The sequence below is a fragment of the Emys orbicularis genome, chromosome 4, assembly GCF_028017835.1.
Source record: "Emys orbicularis isolate rEmyOrb1 chromosome 4, rEmyOrb1.hap1, whole genome shotgun sequence".
Taxonomy (NCBI): Eukaryota; Metazoa; Chordata; order Testudines; family Emydidae; genus Emys; species Emys orbicularis.
The window spans coordinates 116,182,683-116,204,787 of NC_088686.1; the positions used below are offsets into that span (position 1 = coordinate 116,182,683).

The 22,105-nt window shown below is 46.0% G+C and overlaps 1 protein-coding gene across 4 annotated transcripts in view; it reads left to right on the forward strand.

Moving 5' to 3' along the window:
• Positions 1 to 22,105, forward strand: part of LSP1 (lymphocyte specific protein 1) — an 85,736-nt gene that overhangs the window by 55,634 nt on the left and 7,997 nt on the right. For all 4 annotated transcript variants that reach the window (XM_065402513.1, XM_065402514.1, XM_065402517.1 and 1 more), the window contains 7 exons: positions 5,431 to 5,659; positions 6,792 to 6,920; positions 10,738 to 10,781; positions 11,083 to 11,164; positions 11,634 to 11,771; positions 13,146 to 13,226; positions 14,142 to 14,256. In XM_065402513.1, the coding sequence (XP_065258585.1) occupies positions 5,431 to 5,659; positions 6,792 to 6,920; positions 10,738 to 10,781; positions 11,083 to 11,164; positions 11,634 to 11,771; positions 13,146 to 13,226; positions 14,142 to 14,231 (793 nt within the window). In that variant the 3' untranslated portion in view covers positions 14,232 to 14,256. The remainder of the gene's footprint in view (positions 1 to 5,430; positions 5,660 to 6,791; positions 6,921 to 10,737; positions 10,782 to 11,082; positions 11,165 to 11,633; positions 11,772 to 13,145; positions 13,227 to 14,141; positions 14,257 to 22,105) is intronic.

Below are 22,105 nucleotides of genomic sequence, written 5' to 3' on the forward strand. Positions count from 1 at the left end.
ATGGGAATGAGACATGCAAAGAAGGATTGTCATCTCCCTTCAACGTGCTAGAGAAGCTCCAAAGTAGACCTGAGTTGTTAATTGACTTTTCTGGTGTGGCCGCCAAACTGAAAAACCAGGGGAAATGTTGTTTGGTTCCAAAAATGTTTGGAATTTGTCAGCAAATTAGAAAAGTTCATTACAGGCCAGCAGAGTAAGTGTGTTTGTGTTTGTACCCCGTCTCTTTGCCTTCAGCCCATTGGTTAGGGCAAACCGGATATATGAGACATAGGGCTGTTGTGCACTGGGAACTTGCATCGGCAGTGAAAAACCCAAACTCCTGGAGAGATGTAATATTCTGAACTAACACAGGGTGACTGCTGGGTCGATGGAAGAATTGTTCTGTCAACCTAGCTACTGACTCTCAGGGATGTGGATTAACTACAGCAGGGGGAGAATCCCTGAGTTGGAATTCCTGCTCTGGAGCAGGGACTTGAGCTCAGACCTTTCTTCTTCTCTTCTTTCCTCTCCTTCCCCACTAGCTGTGTCCAAACTACCAGTCTGTAGGCTGTTATGGGTGGGTTGCTCTCAGTCTCTCCTGTTGAAGCTGTTCCACTATTATATAAATATCTAAATAGTCATGGTGACAAAGAGTGAGGAGGAGTCTCTAGTCTGGTGATTAAAGCACTGAGCTGGGAGGTAGGAGATGTCGTCATTCAGATCTTCTCTCTGCCTGATTCAGAGGAGGGGTTTGAATCCACATCTCCTACCTAAGGCCTGGGCTACACTAGCGGGGGGGGTTTCGAACTAAGAAATGCAATTAGCGTAGCTGAAGTCGAAGTATCTTAGTTTGACTTACCTAGCCGTCCTCACGGCGGCGAGTCGACTCCCACGGCTCCCCTGTCGACTCCGCTTACTCCTCCTGCCGAGGTAGAGTACGGGCGTCGATTCGGGGATCGATTTATCGCATCCAAATGAGACGCGATAAATCGATCCCCGATACATCGAACACTATCCAGCAGGTAGTATAGACGTACCCTTAGTTACCAGGTTAGAGAGTGGTACTCATGCTCTCTCCTGGGCACAATGAAGGAAAGATTGAGAGCCTGGATATGTGCAGACACCTGTTGAGTTTGCTGTCCTGAAATGACATTTTTCCTGGGTTGACGAAAACTGTATCTTTCACCAAGTAAGTTACTTGCCTGAAAAACCTTGCCATGTCCTACTCTGGGCTAGGAATAAGGAGGCAAAGGGCAGTGAGTCTGGGCCAGGCTGCTGTTTCTGCTAGAGGGACTCCTGTGCTAGTCCTTTCACATGAACAACTGTTGGGAAGAACACCTTGGGCGAAGCCAGGCTGCTGCAATGTCAGCAACGTGTCACTTTATCTTGCAGTTCCTAAGACTTCACCAGAAGAGAAGGTGCAGGGCAAGTCTGGTTGAACCATTGTCCCTTTCATTCCTCTCGCTGTGTCTGGCAGAACTGGCACTTCCAAACAGAGCCTAAATCCTTCCTCAACTTCCCCTTTCACCCTCTACCACCTCTTGCTCAACATGCTGTCTGTTACCTAACCTCCACTCGGTCGCTCCGTCTTTTTGCTGTACAGAGATGGCTGGTGATAGCTACTCTGGATTCAGGTGAGGGGACAATCCCTGGGCTAACGAAGGCAACCAGGCTGTGGACTTGATGTATCTGATTGTTGGCCTGGCAGCATCAGCTGCCTGCCTGGATACCAGTTGCATGTGCTAGTATCTGAGGAGAGAGGCGTGCATTTGTTGGCTGTCTTGTGTTGTGGTCAGTGCCTGGCTGGCCCACGCCCCCTCACCAGAGATTGTTGTATGTTGGTTCTGTGGAACCCCTGCCAACACAATGTTGCGCTCTGTTCTCCTCTAGTGGTTAGGTCAGGTATACAGGTTTAAGTCCTATACTGCTTTCAAGCTAATGACCTCTGCCCTTCTACTCAGGCAATAGAAGTGCTTATGCTTTTAGAGCCAGAGCTCCCTGCTTCATTGCTTGCGGATGACCAGTCCTGAGGCATGGCTACATAAACACAACTTTGTTCAGCAGCAGTACAGCAAAGAGCTTTAGTGAGGACCATAGCATTCCTAGCTGTCTTCTAAGCCCAAATCTACTTAATTCCAATGAGCAGTTTAGCTGCCTTGCTGGTGGTGGCTGCCTTGGTGCAAAGGGACCTTGCGTTGGTGACCGTGTGAAAGCACTGAAGACTATAGACTGGCTTAAAAGCAGAAGAACTGTAAAATGAATCCATAAATCACTCAATAGACAGTGGCCTGGCTTGAAGTGGTGGGGAGTACCTGCAATGCCCATTGACTTGAATGGTATCTGTGGTCACCATAATGCTCACAGGAGTGTGAGTACCAACCTCGGGGCAGACTGTTTAAAAAAACAACAACAACCCAACACCCAAAACCAGGGCACAAACCCCAAAGTAGTCATGAGTTCTAACCTTAGTTTCACCAGCCAACTCCACCAAGTGCAAACTCCTCAGGCACACTAACCGCCTTAAACAGAGTCAGACAGTCCCCTTGGGTACTCCAGTCTGTCTTGCCACCCGGGTAAGTGTATCTCTGTGATAGAGGACTGAGACTTAAGAATCACAGCAATATCCCGGTTATTCCTAGTCCCAAAGGATCAGCCACTTACCCCAGGTCAATTGTGGTTTAGGTCACAATGCTTGTAGCCAGGCCTATGGCAAACTATATGAAGATTTTTTTTAAACAGGAAAAGGAAATGAGTTATTTACAAGCAAACAAACAAACATACACACGCAAATGCTAGTCTGCGCCTATATTAGGTTTTGAAACTTTCTATAATCACAAGCTTGGTTTGTTTGTTCTGTAGGGCTAACACAGGCTAAGGAGCTGGGGATCTCTTGCTTATGCCTAGAAACACCTCAGGCAGTTCTACCCTTAAGTGCTACAGTGGCACAGCTGTGCCAATGCAGCATTTTAAGTAAAGATGCTCCTACACTGATGGGAGAGTTTCTCCCATCAGCGTAGTTAGTCCACCTCCTTGAGAGACAGTAGTTATGTTGACAGGAGACGCTCTCCCGTTGACATAGTGCTGCCCATGGGGGGGGGGTGTTAGGTCGGTATAAGGACGTCTCTCAGGGGTGGGGATATTTCACAACCCCTGAGCGACTTTAGTTATACTGGTTCTGTAGTGTAGACCTGGCCCTTGCCTCCCCAGAGTTGCAGCACCATAGAGATACCTAGTAGTTCCTCTTGCTTGGGGGTTTTTATCCCCTTCTTGCTACATGCTTTGAGCTGCAAACTCAGCTGATAGGAGGAGTCCACTTGCGTGACTGACTTTCACGGGGAGGGGAGCAGAACAACAATAAGTCTTTTGTCCTCTTGTTGACAATTCCTCAATTGTTGTAAGAGCCACCCGTAGCCTGTCTGGTATTGATGGGCAGCCTCTTTTGACGGGGTCATAACAATTTCTGTAGAAGAGCAGCTCTTCATGCTAATATCACTTTCTAGTACTGTACAGCAATTCATACAGTATCAGAGGCTCACAATACAACTGCTCCAATATTACATTACAGTATGGAACCCCGCTATTGAGAGTAAGATTAATGCATGCAGCAACTCGCATGCATTCAGTAGTCTAAACCCTTTATTATAACTCTAATACCTATTTGATCAGTATTGACCCACAAGTGAGCCAAATGGATTCCAGCTGTGTCCAGTTTAGATATTGAGACCTTGCTGTGACCTGGCAAATGGCCTGCAGTGTCAGTCATTTTAGTGCCTCTGGAAAATCAAGCCACGAGCCTCTTTGTAAATGCTTCAAAGAGATATGTGCAGTGGGTACCCCTGGCTGCGGGATACCTTTTAGAGATGGGCAGAGGGGATGTGTACCTAGCTTGGGACTAGAGCGGTTTGGAATCTTGGCATTTTGAAAAAAGTTGCACAATATCCCTCTTTTTTTTTTTTTTTCTTGCCCTACTTTTGACACTGTAGATTTGAATGTTTGGCTTTAACGTTGCTGGGTTTCCATTCTCCTTTGGCTTAATTCCAGTGGTTCCACTAGTTTCTACTAGTGGGGGGGGGGGGGGGGAATCAGGTAGAAAAATGGTATCGAAAAAAGGAGCTGTGTGGACAGACATTCAGGCAGTAGAGAGTGTGTGCGTGTATGTAAATGGTTCTTGTACCCTAATGAATAATGCAGACTGTCCTGTAGTTAGAAATCAAATTCTCTCAGAAGGTGGCTGGGGAACAAAAGAACAAGGGGGAGAAATCCCGTTGAACTCAAGCTAGTCTTGCCCAACCTCAGACCACACAAGTTAGTCCAAATGGCCTCAAAATTCAAAGGGATCTTGGTCACAGCCTGGCTGGACAGGGAAAGTCCAGCTCTGGAGCTCAGGGAGAGGGGGTGGGGATCTCCTCCTGCTCCATACAGCTGGAACTAGAAATGTGGAGGCATTATTTCTTGTTGTCTTTGCAGTTGAGACTGGAGCAGGAATTCTGTAGCACGGAGAAGTGACATTTACTTTTTAGTTCTTACCAGTCTTCCTCTGCCATTACTGTACTGTACTCCTCTCATGCTGAGCCTTAGCCCCAGGCCCATTTCAGATGGGACTCTGCGTCTGACATGAAGGTTGAGAAATTGGAGGCTTGAGGTTGTGAAAGCGCTCTCCTGTCTGTGTAATGCTGGCATCTGGTATCTAGCACCGAGTTCGCTGTCGAAGAAGCTGGATTGCACTGCAGAAGTTGTTCAGAAGGGAAGTTGCCTCATGTAATCAAGTACAGTACATGGAGCCAAACCAATGTGATAAACAGCCTAGGGCCTGATCCAAAGCCCACTGAAATCAATGGAAAGGATCCTATTGACTTAAATAGGCGTTGGGTCCAGCTCCTGCTGCTGGAATGAATGTGGGCCAGTGGACAGAACACTGGGCTGGGAATCAGGAGTCCTGGCTCCTATTCCCAGCTCTGCCATTGACCCTGGGCAAGTCTCTCTGCCTCCGTTTTTTTTCCCCTCCCACCCTCAGTCTGTTTAGACTGTAAGTTCCTGCCCTGAAGAGCTACATCATGCTCTGCTTGTACAGCACCTAGTGCAGTGGGGCATCTGTCTTAAGTTGGGGCTTTTATGTGCCACCATAATGCAAACAATGATAAAAAGTGGACCTGATTTGCCTTCTGTTTTTGAAAGATTTCATCCATGCCTTAGTATAAATGTCCCAAAAGCGTTTGTAATTCTTCTTACTGTTTTATTGACCAGTTCTGCCATGCACTAGCTTCTCATTAAACCAAAACCTACTTGCACTAAATAGTATATCTGCATTTGCACAGTATTTTTAGAACTCCAGTTGTATGTTGGGCCATTACTAATAAAGCTGGTGTTTTAAAGGTATAGGACACCAGATTTTCTGTGGGTTTGAAACACGCACTTCCCTTCTCAAAGGCTTCTTCCCCTCCCCACCTCTAGGTCTCCAAGACACTCCTATGAGGAAGAGGACAGTTGTCTGAGGGAAGCTGAAGTCAAGCTGGAGCAGGTCCAGCTGAATCAGGAGGGCCCGGAGGAGATTCCCGGGGAGAATGAGGAGATGAGGCAGGAGCCGTTGGAGACAGAGGAGCCTCAGCAACTTTTTGAGGAAGAATGCATTCAAGAGCAGAAGCAAGAAGAAGAGGAGGACGACGAGAAAGCTGGGCAGGAGGTCAGGGCAGAAATATTGGATCTGTGATTTCTCTTGGTATGGCTGTGACTTCATGGGGGACCCATCCATCATGTGGGGTAGACATCGCAGCAATGTGTCAAACAGGGCTTGTACTTGTGATACTTACCTATCCCAGTAGCTTTCAAGGGTCACACTAGTGCAAACCCTGCCTTACGATGGTGCAGCACGTCTACCCCAGCAGTTTGCATTGGTATAGCTGCAGCTATGCAAGCACCCCCAGTTACACACAACTTAAGTGTGTAGATGCCACTTTCATGTTTACTGGCTCCTTTCTTCTCTCCTCCCCTCCCGAAAATCAGTCACTGCACATAATGGAGAACTTAGTGCTGCTCTGACAAGTACCACAAGGCCTGTAATTCTGTGTTCTAAGTTCTCTGCTGTGGTATCTGTTCTGCCCTCTCTCATCATCATTCAGTACGGAGTGTCAGTTTCTCCAATCCTACAAAGCCACAGATACAGGACTCTTAAGAAAATTCAGAACCTGTGTGTTCAGAACCCCCCCCCCCCCTTTTTTTTTTTTTTGTCCCATGCTCTGAGAAGCCTTGGCCTGATCTACTAATAGATCTGAAATTGGGGTCCAGCATTGATGCCTTCCATCCACTAGGGGTGTCTGTGCTGTATATAGTCCCAGGCATGGTGTGGCCCTGGTAAACAAGGGAGACAAAGATGGAACTCAAGCTGTATGGAAGCCTGTCTGTGTCACTTTTAATAGTAATAAATGTTTAAGATGGACTGTGATTGCATATATCATGACATCCCTCTTATTAGGGGGTGTTATGGCTTCATAACTTCTCAGAATAAATGCAGTTACTTTCCCTGTCCCCTGCCTGAGAGTGGGGATATATATTCCTTTCTGATGGGGGATGGGCAAAATTGGTGGGAAATGTCTTTGTGAAAACTCATGCAGAATACCTCACCAGTTCACTTTGTGACCTTGCACCTGTAAAAATGTTGTCTTTTAAAATGACAACTGGGAGAACGAATTTTTCACACGTGAAAGAAAGCTCAGAGTATCTTTGCCCAAAGCTTCACTTGTGGGGGTGGGTCTGACACTTGTTACAGCAGGCATTTAATCAGCTTTGCTCCTGATCTGCTCATTCTTTGCATTCAGGAGAAAAAAAGGAGGAGGAATGAGGAGGCGGAGACACCAGAAAAACGCCAGAAAGCACCGAGCACCTCCAGCGTGGAAGGGGAAGAGGATGAACAATGTGATGGCCAGTCCCCAACGAGTTCCACAACGGTACGTGCTGCTAAGAGTGCTCTGAATCGCAAGTGCAGTTAGAGCTGGCCTAAACCTTAGCGAGAGGCGACCTGGCGGCCTGCTCTGAGACTGGTGTGCTATGTAGTGGGGAGGAAAGATGGTCTAATACTTAAGACCTCAGGAGATCTGGATTCACTTGCCAGCTCTACCACAGACTTCCACCGTGACCTTGGGGAAGTCACTTACTCTCTATGCCTCACTTGTAAAATGGGCGTAATACTTTCTCCATCTGTTGTCTGTCTTGTCTACTTACGCAGTCAGCTCTTGAGAGCAGGGATTGCCTCTCCCTATGGGGATGTACAGAACCTAGCACAATGGTGCCCTGGTCGCAACTGGGGCCTCTAAGAACTTTTATAATACAAAGCAGTAGTAAGCCTGGCCATCTTCTACCTTCACAAGTTTAATCAAACTGATAGTCTGTCTTGTTTCCTACCATGCAATACACTTCCCCTCAATGTCATGTGGATACGCAGCCCTGTGTATCCAGATATGGTAGGTGTATGAGGAAAATGGCTCTTTCCTTCTCCTGTCAGAATTGATCTTGTTGGCCACAGATTAGGATGGAGAGTGAGGAGTCCAGTGCGTGCAGACTTCATTAGTCTTTGGGGTGATGGCTGAGCGTTCGAGTGGTCTCTTATGCACCTGTTAGCATTGTGCTCCCCTAGTGGCTCTTAAACCCCATGCTGCCTGCATGTGACTCAATGTTGCCTGGCCAGGGAGAGTTATGTCATTTTCAAAAGGTGTTGTGACAAGAAACATGTAGCAAGGGGAGTGTTTCGTCTGTAACTGTCGGAGGAGCTGCTCAGACGGGCATCAGAACTTGGTTACGTTACAGGAAACGTTAACAATAAAAATCAAACTTCTGGGGAGCAATAGAACTACCTGGATGCTGGCCCCAGTCTATTTGCATTGTGACACGTGATGGGAATGTGTGTGAGACTATCAAGCCAGGAAGAGAGAACCCTCACTGCCCTGAGAGAGGGGAATGGGTGGTGTGTGCACCCAAAAAAAATCTAGCTCTGGAGCTTTACCATGGACTTCAGTGAGAACAGAATCGGGCTTGTGCTTCTGAAAAATCCCACCCTACCTTTGGTACTAGGGACAGAAGCTCTCTTGCACTGCAACCCCCAAATCCCTATACTGTCCTATGGAACTGTTGCTATGAACAATCCCGTACACAGCAGGGAAGGGGTTAAATATCCACTGCCTCTGAAGGGGCCTTTATGGTGTTGGTGGGGAAGCTTCCCCACTGAGCAGGCTGTACACGCATTCATTCAGGGGAGAGAGGTGCTCACAATCTTTGCAAAGCAGAAAGGAGTTCTTACGCACAAGCAGTTGAAGGAATTTTGTTTAAACTATATATATATATATTTAAAAGCCTGGCTCATCCATAAGAAACCAAGAATGGAATCCTTCCATACCATGACTGGTTTGGAAAGACATGGGCCTGTGGGGAGAAAAATAGGATTAGGACATAAACGCTCTTACAGTTTTAACCACGGTGGTGACTACTGGCGTGAGACTGGGAAGCTCGCTCCTTTAGCTCAGGCAGTTGAAGCTTGTGTCTGTTAGATCCAGAGGTCCTGGGGGGGTGGGTGAGGTCTTAGCATAACAAGTAGCTGTCTGAGACTTCAAAGGCCTCTGTGGCCAGGAAAGGGGGATTTTAAAAAATGAGAGCAATGGAGGAATGAAGGGATTCTCAAGGCATGAAGTAGCCAGCCACAGAAGAAGGGAAGCTAGGCACCTGAAGTCTTGCCACAGACTTTCTTTATGGCCTGGAGCCAGGAGGTCAGCTAGATATTTATAATGTTCCCTTCTGTCCTCTAAATGAATAGAGGAGTTCTGCAAATTCATCAATGTGAAGGTCTGGGCTGGGGAGCAGGGTTCAGGTAAGTGAGCAGTGCAGAAAGGCTGTGACTAGAGTGTCATGCAGAAATGATGCAACTTCTCCGGTTGGTACTTGTGATAGCTGTCTGTGGACGTGGGAGCAGTGTTAATGCTGGAGTCTTGGTGGGGGAATGGAACGAGAGCAATTCCTTGTTCCTGTATAGTGCCTCTCCTCCAAGGATTACAAAACTTACTGTAAATACCCAATAGATGTGGGTTGTGATGTGCTATCCCTACTCTTCAGAAGCCCAGACACAGATGGTGATCTACAACCTGCCCGAGATGCCAGTTAACTTGCTGCTTGTGCTGGGAACAGAACCAAGAGGGCTGATTCTCTGTCCTGTCCCTTTCACACCAGTGTAAGGTGCTGCCCGGTTGGAATGGTCGTGTGCAGCACACATGGCACAGGAGCCAATGACTGCACAAGGGGCTGAGTGACGGAGGCTTGGAGCCCAGATCTCTGGATTCACAGTCCTGAGCTCAAACTGCAAACACTCCCCAGCCTCTCAAATGTTGCAGCTCTGACAGGCTGAGCCCTGCTGATAAAGGAATAATTTTCCAGAGCAGAAAATGGATGCGATATGTACTGCTCCCAAAAAACTCCCAAACAAGTATGCTATAAACCAGCAAAACAATCATCCTAATGCATCCCTGTTCAAAGTAATAGAGCCTACAAACAGCCTCTTCTAATCTATCTAGCGTATATCCACATAGCAATTGGACAGTCACCAAGAAGACAAGTTTGTCTTGTCAGATGCTTTATTGCTCAGTTAAAACGGTCAGTAACCTCTGAAGGTCTATTAAAACCCTTCTGTTTTGCAGCTTTTACTACTTGTCTCCCTCTGCTAATGGTGCACAGTTCTCCTACCGCACGCAGATGTGTGTGCAGGGTGAATCACTGTCACGGGGCTTCTGATTCTTGGTTTTGTAGGACTCCCTGGTAGTAAGGAATGTACTACATGCTGGCTTGAAGGCTCCTGAGCCTTGTATTCCTGCTCCCTAGGCAGTGCAGAAGGCTCTGCTGGTTAAATCACTCCTTTGTCTTGGAGCCTCCTTGCAGTGGAACGGCCAGTGTAAACTATGTACCCTCACAGATGCCGTTTTCTGTCCATCTTCCTCTTTTTCCTGCCTTTTTCCCCCTCTTGTCTTTACCTTTATCTTATACCTACCCCTTCCATTCTACTCATCACCAAGAGCCTATGTGAGTCTTACAGTGGAGAGGCCCTGCAGCTTGGCCCCAGGGTCACCCATGTGCTAGAATATGATGGGATGGGAGGAGAGAAGCTTGGTGGTCAGGTTGCTGCTTACACTGGCAGCCAACATGCATGTTAGCTGCTCCTGTGGCCAGATGAATTAGTGACCCTCGGAGAACAGGATCAGGCTGCGGCTGCAGTGGGGAATGGACTAGGTACAAGTGTCCTGCAGCTTTTCCTCCTGCACTCTGCCCTAGATGTGACTCTTCCTTCAAGATGGGGGAATCACTGGGCTGGAAACATGGGGGGAAGCTTTTTAAAATACAGATGTTTGACTCTTCACTGCAGTTCATCCTATGATGCTCTGGAAGTTCACTTTCCTGGTAGCTCCTCCACTTTGAAGCCACCTCCAGAACTTGTTGGTCCAGCACCATCAGGTCTGCTGCATCTACCATCATTGCTGTTGCAGCTGAAGATGCCACCTCTTGACTGCAAAGTGGGGAGTTATAGGGACACCCAAGGGGGTTGACTGATGGTTCTGTCATTCCAGGGTACAGGTAGGGAGGTGGGAGGAAACAAGATACTTTTGAAACGACCCAAATCTCTCAATTAGGGGTGGGGAGAACTCACTGATTTGAGTTATGGCCAATTAACATGAGGGACTCAGGGCAGCAGGGAAAACTGATGTGTCTTCTTTCTCATCTCTTCCCACTTAGATCACAGACCGAACTGAATCCCTGAACCGCTCCATAAAGAAAAGGTAATTCTCCTTCCACTGATTGACCTGTTGGTAATTCTCCACTGGGCTTTGATTTGGGTATTACTGTAACACAGACCCGCACCTGAACCAAAGACACAATTCCAAGTGATCATGCTGGAGGGCTCTGCTGGTGGGTTGATGGGGAACAGTGTCCTATTGCTTAGTGGGTCATTTGGACATCTTTCAGAACCAGCATTTGTGACGTGGGGGTGGGGAAAAACTAGTGGCTTCTTCCCAAAAGAGGCTTGGGTATACTTCACTCTGATGAGCTTAAGGCAATAACACTTCCTCCTTTCTCCAGCAACAGCGTGAAGAAGACTCAGCCACCACTTCCTGTTTCCAAGATTGATGACAGACTGGAGCAGTACACTCATGCCATTGAGGTGATGCTCTCGATCATATAGGTGGCATGTTCTCAACCCCCAGCCCCATATAGGCTCTATTCTATTCTGGATAGTCCTCACCTCCTTTGGTCCTTGTAGACTGCCCTAGCAGCTAGCTATAATAATGCTAGAAGGGATTGAATCTAATCTTCCTAAATCCCTCCATGTTCTTTAATTCATCAGGATAAGGAATCGTGTGCCTTTTGAGCAGGAGCGCTAGAGATGTGAACAAGCCATTTTCTCCTATCTTACTACACCAGACGAGGGCTGTCTCCTCCCTGCACCTCTGTCCTGAATGGGCACAATGTTCTTCAACTTAGCCTCCATGTTCTTGTTTGTTTCTGTCCCTTGACTCTGTAGTTAATGTATCCATCGAAATGATTATTTACAACCTCCTTTCTCCAAGAATCTATTCATAAAAATCTGCAAGTGCTCGGAACACTTTTACTCTGATTTGCTTTGTTTCCAGACATCCGAGAAGGTTCAGAAACTCGTCCGACAATCTTCCCTTGAACTTACCACCACAAGCATGGTTGTAGCCAGCACAAAAAACCTCTGGGAGACTGGAGAGGTTGCAGCTCAGTCCTCTAAGTCGCCATCCTGTAAGGTAAGACTGCTGAGCTTTATATGCCCAGCCAACTCTACTGCAGGAGAAGGGGTACAGCTCTTTGTTTCATAGGCGCCGACTTCTGCTCCCACCAGTGGGTGCTTGACCCCCCACTCTGCCCCCAGCCCCACCCTGACTCCACCCCTTCCATGAGGTCCCGCCCCAGCCCCATTCCAACCCCTTCCCCAAAGTCTCTGCCCCTCCCTGCCCCTATTCCGACTCCTTCCCCAAATCCCCACCCCGGCCCCGCCTCTTCCCCTGAGTGTGCCACGTTCCCGCTCCTCCCCCTCCCTCCCAGAGCTTGCTACACCACCAAACAGCTGTTTGGCGGTGCTGGGAGGTAGGCAGAGGAGCGGGGACGCGGGACGCTCAGGGTGGGATGCGGAGGAGGAGCTTGGCTGCCAGTGGCTGCAGAGCACCCACTAATTTTTCCCTGTGGGTGCTCCAGCCCCGGAGAACCCACTGAGTCGACGCCTATGCTTTGTTTAATGTCAGAGGGCTGCCCCTGTGTCTAACAGCATGAACTTCAGGAAGAAAACTTACCCTGCTACATGGTTGGCTGGGTTTACTCAAATTATTCAGGGGCATATCACTGGAGTAGGGACTTGAAAGGACAATGGTATCAGGAGTAGCAATGTCAGGTTAAAACCTCATTCTTCCCCTCTTCTATTGACATCCATGTTGTTAAAACTTTCAGATGTTCTGTCTCTACTGCCTACAATTCACTAAAGCTTTGTCTGTACCTGGATTAGCCCCAGCCACAATAGTGCAAATACCAAGGAAACTGGTTTTGTTTATCACGGCTTGAAATGGAGTTAAACTGAACTGCTGGAAACAGTTGTTTCCTTGTCTGCACTAGAAGCCACCCCAGTTGCTGCGTATTGATGGCTCAGTGGGGCCTAATCCAAGGTACAGCCAAGTTGTAAATTTAAACAATGGAAAGAATCTACTCTCCATTCCTAGTGAATTGCATTTTCTGGTTCAAGTGCCGGCACAATGCTGCAACATCTAGGTTGCAAAGGCCTCAAGGCAAAAATGTCTCTCTGAAAACTGTTTCACTTAAAGCTTCCTAGGAAAGAAACTTTCCTATTAATACTTCTTAATATTGTAAACCCTTTCCCCTACAAAACCTACATCTTGGGCCTTAGATCCAGTGTTCTGTTAAAATACCAAATGTTGGAGGATGGTTAAGAAAAGGAAGTCTCGTGCCCCCTGGTATGCAGCCATGTTCCTGCCCAGTGTGACTCTACCCAATCACATGGCCAAATACCATAGTTATTGGGCAGGTGGCTTCAGTCAGTGTGAAATGAACAAAAAAGGCAGCTTTCAGCTGTGTTGGTGGCAGGGTGATGAGATTCATTCTTATGTCCCCAGGATATTGTGGCTGGAGATATTGTGAATAAGCGAAGCATGTGGGAACAGAAGGGTACCCCCAAAAATGAAGGCAACATCAAGGTAAGTAGCTTCTTCCTAGATGTCCTTGTTATAGCACTTGCTTTATGGTATTGGGGCTGAGTTTGTTCAAGAGAATTCCCTCTTAGGTCAGAGGGGTAGAGAAAGGAGAAGGATGCTTGTATATTGGAGCATAGGTTGAGGTTGCCTACGAACAGAAGCATAGGCCTAGGCCAAAGGAGGTATCCTCTATGGCAGTGACAGGAAGGCATGCTTTCCTTTTCTAAACGTATCTGTTGTAATAAACATTCCCACTAATTTAACGAAGGGCTGGGACCAAAGCCCAAGGTTCCCTCCCACCAGACTCTATCATTTGCATTTGGATTGAAACTCTGCAGGTTGGGCTAATTAATAGCTTTTTAAAAAATTTTTAAATAGCCTAATTCTCTGAAAGTGCAGAGTGGCTTAGATACCTGGGGTTCTGTTTCTGGGCTGTCTGCTAGTTCTGAAAGATGTGGAGGCCTCAAAGGATGCATGGGTATAATGCATTAAAAGGTACTTACCCAAGATTGAGAATAGCCCTGGCTCCATAGAACTTCAACTCTGATGCTGCCTCTCCTTTTGGTATGGGGTTACCGGAGAGGTTTGACTGAGCTGCACCTTACCATTGATGTTATGATGAATTTTAAAATTGTTGTATTATCTGGCAGTTCCAATAATTATCCATCTCCATTATTATTTTATTGTATGTATTTGTCTAGGCAAAGAGATGGTAGGAACACGCTCTCGCCCCTTGTGGGAATCTGGGCCACATTAAAATATTGAAGTTGGAGAACCTCACCTGCTCCTCAGACTTCAGTTTATTTGACTCTTAAGTTTCTTAAATTTTAAGAAACTTATTTGTGTTGGTTGAGATACAGGCTGGGAGATGGACACTTGAGGAAGGGACCTAATCCTCACTTCTCTTCTCCCATTCAGACCACCGCTTCTGGCAAGAAGTACAAGTTTGTAGCGACTGGACATGGCCAGTACAAGAAGGTGTTGATAGATGATGCAACGGAGCAATAGCATGTGTGGAGTACCAATCAAGCAGGTAGGTTAGACACAACCTCTGACTGTAGGAGAACCACCTAGTACTTCTCTGGCAGGACAGCTAGGACGATTCAGCACAATAAGCGTAAAACCTGTTCCTTCAGCCTATACATTCGACATTGCCAGCCAGACTTGGGTGTGTTGGAAGGTACTGTATGGACAAAGGGTGGGCTCCTACTTCTTGGCAAACAATCCTCTTCGGGGTAGAAGAAGGGCATGCACAAAGAGATTCTTTCTAGCAGCTGTGCAGAGCAGGATGCCCATGTTAGCTGCAGCTAGAAAACTTACCTTGCAGATCAGACTATTTATGGAAGCTACTGACCTCAGCCCCACTCATAGTAAAAGTGCCTTGGTTGAACTAGACATAGCTTAATCTGATCTCTTATGCTGTAAAGAGTAAGAACTGCAGGTGCGGGGGGTAGTTGGAGTTCATTCCAGAGAGTCATGGAAGCTGACCAAGTCCTCTGTGTCCAATGTGTTCATGGGACCTGATCCAGTGACCATTGAGGTCAATGAAAGGATTCCTATTGACTTCAATGGCATTTGGATCAGGCCTATGCTTGCGGGTGGGGTGGGGGAGTGATCTTGTGAAAATGTGCCTGTTTCTAGATAAAGTGGCGCAGAAGGAACAGTCTAGTCACATTACGGCAGGGGGGAAAGAGTGTAGATGTTATCTGTGCCCACTTGAAACCCAGAGACTGTTCCCCACCCTCTCAGGACCGTGATGCTTGTATTAATAGATATCCCTGTGCTATCTTAAGTGACCAGTAGTAGAAGACTCAAGGGCAAAGAGCTCGCTTCGAGTGGTGTGATAATGGCAAAGCACCCTGAGTGTCTGACGCTCTGCGCAGGAAAAACCAGCACTTGACTTCTCATAAAACCTTTATTGACTTTTCAAGCTTTATGTAGAGCTCAGTCTTTACAAAAGGACCTCTTCCTTCCATCCCTCCCTAATTGCCACACGCATTCCCATCCCATAGGATTGTGTATCCAGACGTGGAGGCCTATAGGCCACTTTGTGACCATACCCACCTCTCTGCTCCTCGTTTCTAAAACCTGCTTCAGCTCTCTGCTTTCATCATATACCTTGTCCTCTAAATCCCCATAGTTTCTCCTTGCTGTACTCTCCTTTCATGTGCCAAGCCCGGCCTTGCTGAGCTTGGCTCTCCTAGGTGCGGTTAAACCTCATTATCTGAGTTCCTGCAGCTCACATAAAGGGGTTTTCCTCCCCATCCAGGGAAATAAACCACTTCATTAGTTTGAGTCTGTCTAGGAGATTTAGACTCCTGTCTCTGAATCACTCAGTGCCTCCTCGAAAGGCGAACAGGCAATGACTAGACCTCCCCCAGGACAGCCATAGCCAATACTCTAAATGGTGAGGGCTTGGCACAGTTGCCCCACAGTACTGCAGTTCAGTGTCTTTCTCTGGCTCCAAATGTTGGTACTTGAAGACAAAAAGGCTGAAATGGCTTTGGGTGCTGGGCTTCACCTCTGCTTTCGCTTGCTTCCGTGACTGTTTCATGTCTTGAGTGTCTCTCCTCTCCCTACCGATCTTGTTTTGGCACTTCTCTCCCCCTTCCTCATCACGCAGTCCCCTTTCACACTCTGGTTTTCTGCTCAAGGAGGCCTGGGGAGCCCCGTTAAGCAACTGGAAGGCTCACTATAAAGTGTCACAGGGCAGGGTGTTGAGCATTCTTCCCTGCACCCTCCACTTTTGAGTTGCTTCCTCTTGGCAGGCTCATGAAACGAGGTGGTCTCCAAGTGATGGCTTGTACAGTTACTGATTTGGCTGCCACCACATATCTTAGTAACTTCAACCACACATTGAAGAGGTTTAGTTATTGCGTTCCCCTTTCTCTTTCCACAACATGTCATAAGAACAGCCATACTGGGTCAGACCAAAGGTCTAGCCCAGTATACTGTCTTCCAACAGTGGCCAATGCCAGGTGCCCTAGAGGGAATGAGCAGGACAGGTAATCATCAAGTGATCCATCCCATGTTGCCCATTCCCAGCTTCTGGCAAACAGAGGCTAGGGACACCATCCCTATCCATCCTGGCTAATAGTCGCTGATTGACGTATTCTCCCTGAACTTATCTAGTTCTTTTGAACGCTGTTAGTCTTGGCCTTCACAACATCCTCTGGCAAGGAGTTCCACAGGTTGACTCTGTGTGGAAAAAATACTTCCTTGTTTGTTTTAAAGGGCTGCCTATTTTCATTTGGTGACCCCTAGTTCGTGTGTTGTGAGAAGTAAATAACACTTCCTTATTTACTTTCTCCACGCCAGTCATGATTTTATAGACCGCTGTCATATTCCCCCCCTTAGTAGTCTCTTTTTTACAAGCTGAAAAGTCCCAGTCTTCTTAATCTCTCCTCATATGGCCATTGTTCCATACCCCTAATAATTTTTGTTGCCCTTTTCTGAACCTTTTCCAATTCCAATATATCTTTTTTGAGATGGGGTGACCATATCTGCATGCAGTATTCAAGATGTGGGCATATCATGAATATATATGGAGGCAATATGATATTTTCTGTCTTATTCTCTATCCCTTTCTTAATGATTACCAACATTCTGTTCGCTTTTTTGACTGCTGCTGCACATTGAGTGGATGTTTTCAGAGAACTATCCACAATGTCCACTAACCTTGATCAACAAAGGCCTTAATACATTGAACAACTACCTCTTAGGAGACAGCTTGTAGTAGGAGTGCAGATTGCTAATACAGCCAGTTCCAAAGGTCTCCTGTTCCCTCTGGAAATCCATGATCTCTTCTTTCCAATGTCCATGGTTCCAGAAACAAGCCCTCCTTTACTGAATGTATCTGCTTTCTGCTCTGACATTCTCTGTGTTGTAGAGCTAAGCAATGCAATGTGGCCTGCTTTAGCCTACTTTCCATTCTGGAAACTGAGCTCCCTGCAAGTTGTTTTGCCTATGCAGCAGACTGGGCTTCGTTGCAAATGCACTGAGGTGAGGGGGGCACAGCAAAAAACAAGCAATTGTACACCTTTCTAAATTGGTAAACCAAGCAAGCACCTTCCCTCTCATCTGTGGGAGACCTCCCTTGTTCCCTGGGTCACTGCCACTATAGGACAGAATGTGGGTTGAAGTTTCAATAACTACTGAGTTATCTTCTTGCCAAATTGGCCTAACCTCCCAGCTGCAATAAATGTTAGTTGCTCTGCTTGATGGTAATAATGCAGATCCCATGAATGGTAATTGGTGTCCTTTGTGTGTGCCAACTATGCTGCAGTGAAGTTACTCTTACTAGGCAACAAATAGATTTTCTGTGTTTCTAGGTTCTGGGTTTTGAAGCAAACTTGTTTTGGCATTAGAAAGAGGCTACTGTATGCTAGCGGACAAAAGGGCTGCCAATCAAGGGCATCTGGTTGAAGGACTGAACTCTTGACCGCCATTATAGGAGACTACAAATAGCTGATGACGTCCCAAAGCAACTATGCTGAAACAAACTAAAAAAACAAAACAAAACTGGGGCAGCATTTGGAAACCTTGTCATGCAGAGTTAAAATGAGACTTTCTCAATGTATTTTCCCACCCTGGAAATTCAAAACCAGTATGTTTTATAAACACAATCTTCAGTTTTAAAAATCAGTGACCTGAACCATTTATATTTGAGTTTAATTTGATTTCACCTGAGACAGGCTTCCTGGCAACAATTTGGAGTTGACTTTGCTAGAAAATTAGGCTGCTTAAGACTCTTACCTTGATACATCTTTAACTAATATGACTTTGCAGTTGGTTTAGACATGGACAACATGTGTTCAGTGTTTGTTCCAACTGCTCAGGGCTAAACCTTTCCTGCGATCAGCAGACAAGTTGTTACGCTACCTGCGTGCTGTCTATGCTGGTTGTGAAGTCGTGTTCTGCATCATATGAATTGGGTTATGTCTTCCTAGGGAAGACAAGTTCCTTGTGCTGTATTTGAAGAGTTGAAGAAAAAATAGGTACTGCTTAAAAGGATTGTCTTGAAGTTTTAGTAGAGATTTCTGTTGACTAAAGCTTTGTACAACTTTCTAGTTTAGACTGCCTTGACTATTCTGGTATAGTCGTGGTAAAACCCAATAATTCTGAGGTAATTACATTGGTCTAAAAGTGTGTTTTATCAGTATAGCTATTCCGATAAGGAAAGAGGAATAAACTATACAAGGATAAGCACCTTTATACAGGTATAACTACATCCACACTAGAAGTTGTACTGGTGAAACTAGATTGGTTAAAAATCATCTCTCTAAGTGAATTCATTAATTTTGTGTATATAGATTAGGCCTAAGGAGCAATCAGAGCCATTTCTGAATCCTCACCCTGTAAATATGTAATTAACAACAAAATAGCAATTGGGGAAAGGTTTTAAATGATTGAGCCAAAAATAAGGCTGGAATTTTTTCAACAGACCGTAAGGGAGATAAATGTCCAAATCTCACTTAAATTCAATGGAATCTGGGTACCTAACTCTCTTGGACTCCTGAGAATACCAGCCTATCTGCACATATATTTTAATTAAAGCAAAATACCTCCATTCTCAGCCTAGGTCAGTACAATGTTGTCTTGTAGCAAGCCACCTTTCTGTGTCAGTGGAATCTTAACTACCTGTATAGCATATTAGAGCTGGTCCAAAAATAGGAGTATATTTTGCCAAGTAATTCTTATTTTCTCAATTGTTTCATGGAAAAACTTTTGAAATTGTTCAGATTCTTATTTGGGGGATTTCCCTCTTTCTCCCTCTTCGTTTTTGCTACTGGAAAATGGCCAGGGGCAAAAACTGGAGTTCTGACTCTTCAACACTGAGAATTTTCAGTTTTCATTTCTTCTCAGAAATTAAACTTCACAAAAACAAAGTGGTTTTTTTTTTGGTTTTTTTTTTTTAAGGCTGTCTGTTTGGAATGAGAAATTCCAGCCAGCTCTCTAGCCTGTGCATAGGCACAGAAGGTAGAAGCAGGTATCAAATTTCCCTTTGGGGCGAAACATACCAGTCCTATATTAGCTATGCAGAAATATTCCCCCTTATGGTAACCTCACTAGGGAAGTGGAAATAGCTGCATGCTTACCCTGTGTGAGCTCACTCCCTAAGCCTGGTGACTATGGAGATGCAAACAACTGTGAACATTAAAAACAAAATGAACAACCCACTCCCAAAACAGCCAGAAAAAACAGATCTCAATGTAATGCTGCTTAATATTTACAAAAAACCCCAAAACCAAACAAAACAAACCCATGTGTTAAACCTGAGCAGCAATCAAAAATAAACGCAATACAATGTATACAATCCATGGAAAGTGCGGAGGAGCCTCCATCTTGGATTTGTCCATGTTTCCTACAGTGCTTGAGAACTGATGGGTTGAAAAAAACCCAATCGTAAGGCCTTGCCAAGGCGTGCTCTGGCCATACCTCTGCTAGGACATCCCTAGTGCATTGCAATGGGGCTTGGTTAGGTTTGAGAGAAGACTGAAAGCTCCAGAGAGAGAGCTCAGAGGGTGAGCACATGCCAGTGCTGTCTGTTTTGTAGCGCAGAATGGAGGAGGCAGCTTGTGGAGGTTTTAGCCCAACAAATGTTAGACGCATGGGTGGCAGGGGATCAAGTGTGGCTAAAACTAGTTCTTCGTTGCTAACTAGTCTGTCCCGAGTTAAGTGAGGCCAAAGAACACTTGGTTGCCATAGGCTTCCCTGGGTGACTAATAGGAAGACCAACAATGTTCTGTTCTGTATGAGGTGGTCACTATAATGTACCCTTTCTATCAACGGCCCGCTTAGGCCCTTCAGGCAGACTGATAAGGGAACACTGGAGCTGCCACATTTGAACAGATTAATCTTTCTCCTAATCTGCCATCCTAACAGTGGCTAACATCAGATGCTTCAGAGGATGCTATTCCGTAGATGGGAATCGCCACTCAGGGTTAGATCAGGGTCCATTCAGTGCAGTATCTGGTCTCTGACAAAGGTCCGCTCCAGCTGAATGAGAGGAAGGTGCAAGAAACCCTGCAGTAGGCAGCTATAGGATAACCTGCCCTGAGGGATCATTTCCTCCTAACAGCCAATAGTTAGAGGCTGGCTCATAACCTGGAGGCTTATATTGCTTTGAGATCTTCGTTTTGTTTACTGTGACACTGGATAGTCTCGTAATCCCTATCAATGTCCAGGATGATCTGCTCTGGTGAAAAATATCTAAGCCACATGAGAACCCCATGAAGGGGTGTAATGTGTGATTCCTCATGACGTGCTTGAAAATGGCAGTGAGAGGAACTACTGACCCCCTCTCAACTACAGCCAGGACAGTAGGGGTTGCTGTAGCTTGGAAATCTTTAGATTTCAGGCCAGTGCTCCCCACTTGAATCCAGCAAAATAGATCCATATAAATGCTGCCATTTATAGGAAATGTTTTAGGTCTGTGCAAGAAAAGATGCTTTTGAATCTCTCTGGAAAAAACCCACTTTATTTTCTATAAACTCTGTTTTAAGCCTCTGGTCTCTTATTTATTTAAAAAAAAATAATCCCTGTTGTATTGGCCTATGTGCAATGGCCAAGAGTCACTAGTGACTTTGGATGCCCACTCTGAGAGACCTTAAAGGGGCCTGATTTTTTCAGAAACTGCTGATTGCCCACTCTGAAGCTCAGACCCCATTAAGGTATGTCAAGTTGGGCATCTCAAAAGCTGAAGCAAACAAAATCCTAATCATTCTGAAAATCCCTGGCCAATAACTGCACTCGAAATCATTTAAGAATGGAAAAACTCTGATCATTGCAAAACAAAAGATTCTCTTCCCCCCCCCCCCCCAACTCCTGCAACCTCAAATTTACCTTTAGGGAGATCAAATTTAATTATAAAACCTAAAACTAATGAGAGATTCTGTTTTCTGGACTGAGTAAAGTGTGGTTTGAGAGCAGCATGAAATATACCACCACCTGTCACCCTTGTTCTATGCAAAGGGATTTCATCTCAGTCTAGTTCTGAGTGACCAGAAATTGAAGCTACTGCTGAGGGTTCCAACAAAGAACTCAGTGGCTTAGAAACGGAACCCTTCTTTTAGTCTTAAACCGGATCGTACAGCCTAGGAGGCAGAATATTAGATGGGGCAGGGTGGAGCAACTTGCATTGCCACAACCTGTCCTGTTTCTGGGCTGGCACTGTTTGGGATTCACTTAAAAATAAATCTAAAATTCCATTGATTTTCTTGAATGAAAAACAAGATGCCTTTACATTGGAGGTTTTCTACAGGTCACTTCACTGCTTTTCCTGGGTCCCTTGTTTGGTTTTGTAGCCTGATCTCCAATTGGAATATTTTAAATGAAGCTGCATATAGATATAGAGCTGTTCTTCTTGGATCCTCAAGCTACTCTGGAGGTGTGTGCATGCACTACGGATATGTACACTACGGATATGTAGTGTACAGTCCTCATAACCCCCTAAAGCCCTCAGCATAAGGCTGCTGTCTGTGAAGGATTTTACTTATATTTTTCCTCACGTTTGGCCTCCATGCTGCAGGAAAATCTGGCTATAAAAGGCACTTTCCTGCTCAGAACTCAGGCAGCACCTTGGAGGAGGCCTGAGAGAGAGCTTGTTGCCGAGGTGGAATCCAGCTGGCTTCACTTGAGCTGCCACCCTGATGCAGTCCTGTTAAAATTCTTGGGTTCCTCAGGTGTCTTGTGGTGGAGCAGGCTCGACTCTAACATGGTGGTGATCTTCGTCATTGGTTTGGAAGCCAGCTCCTTCAGTTTCCGGGCATCAAAACGTGGTCTGTGGAGAAGGGGCAAGCGGCACCGGAATGAGAATCCCTCCTCTTTCCTTATCCCTTTTTCTTCCTCTTGCTGCTTTCTCCTCTTGAGGGCTGTCATCT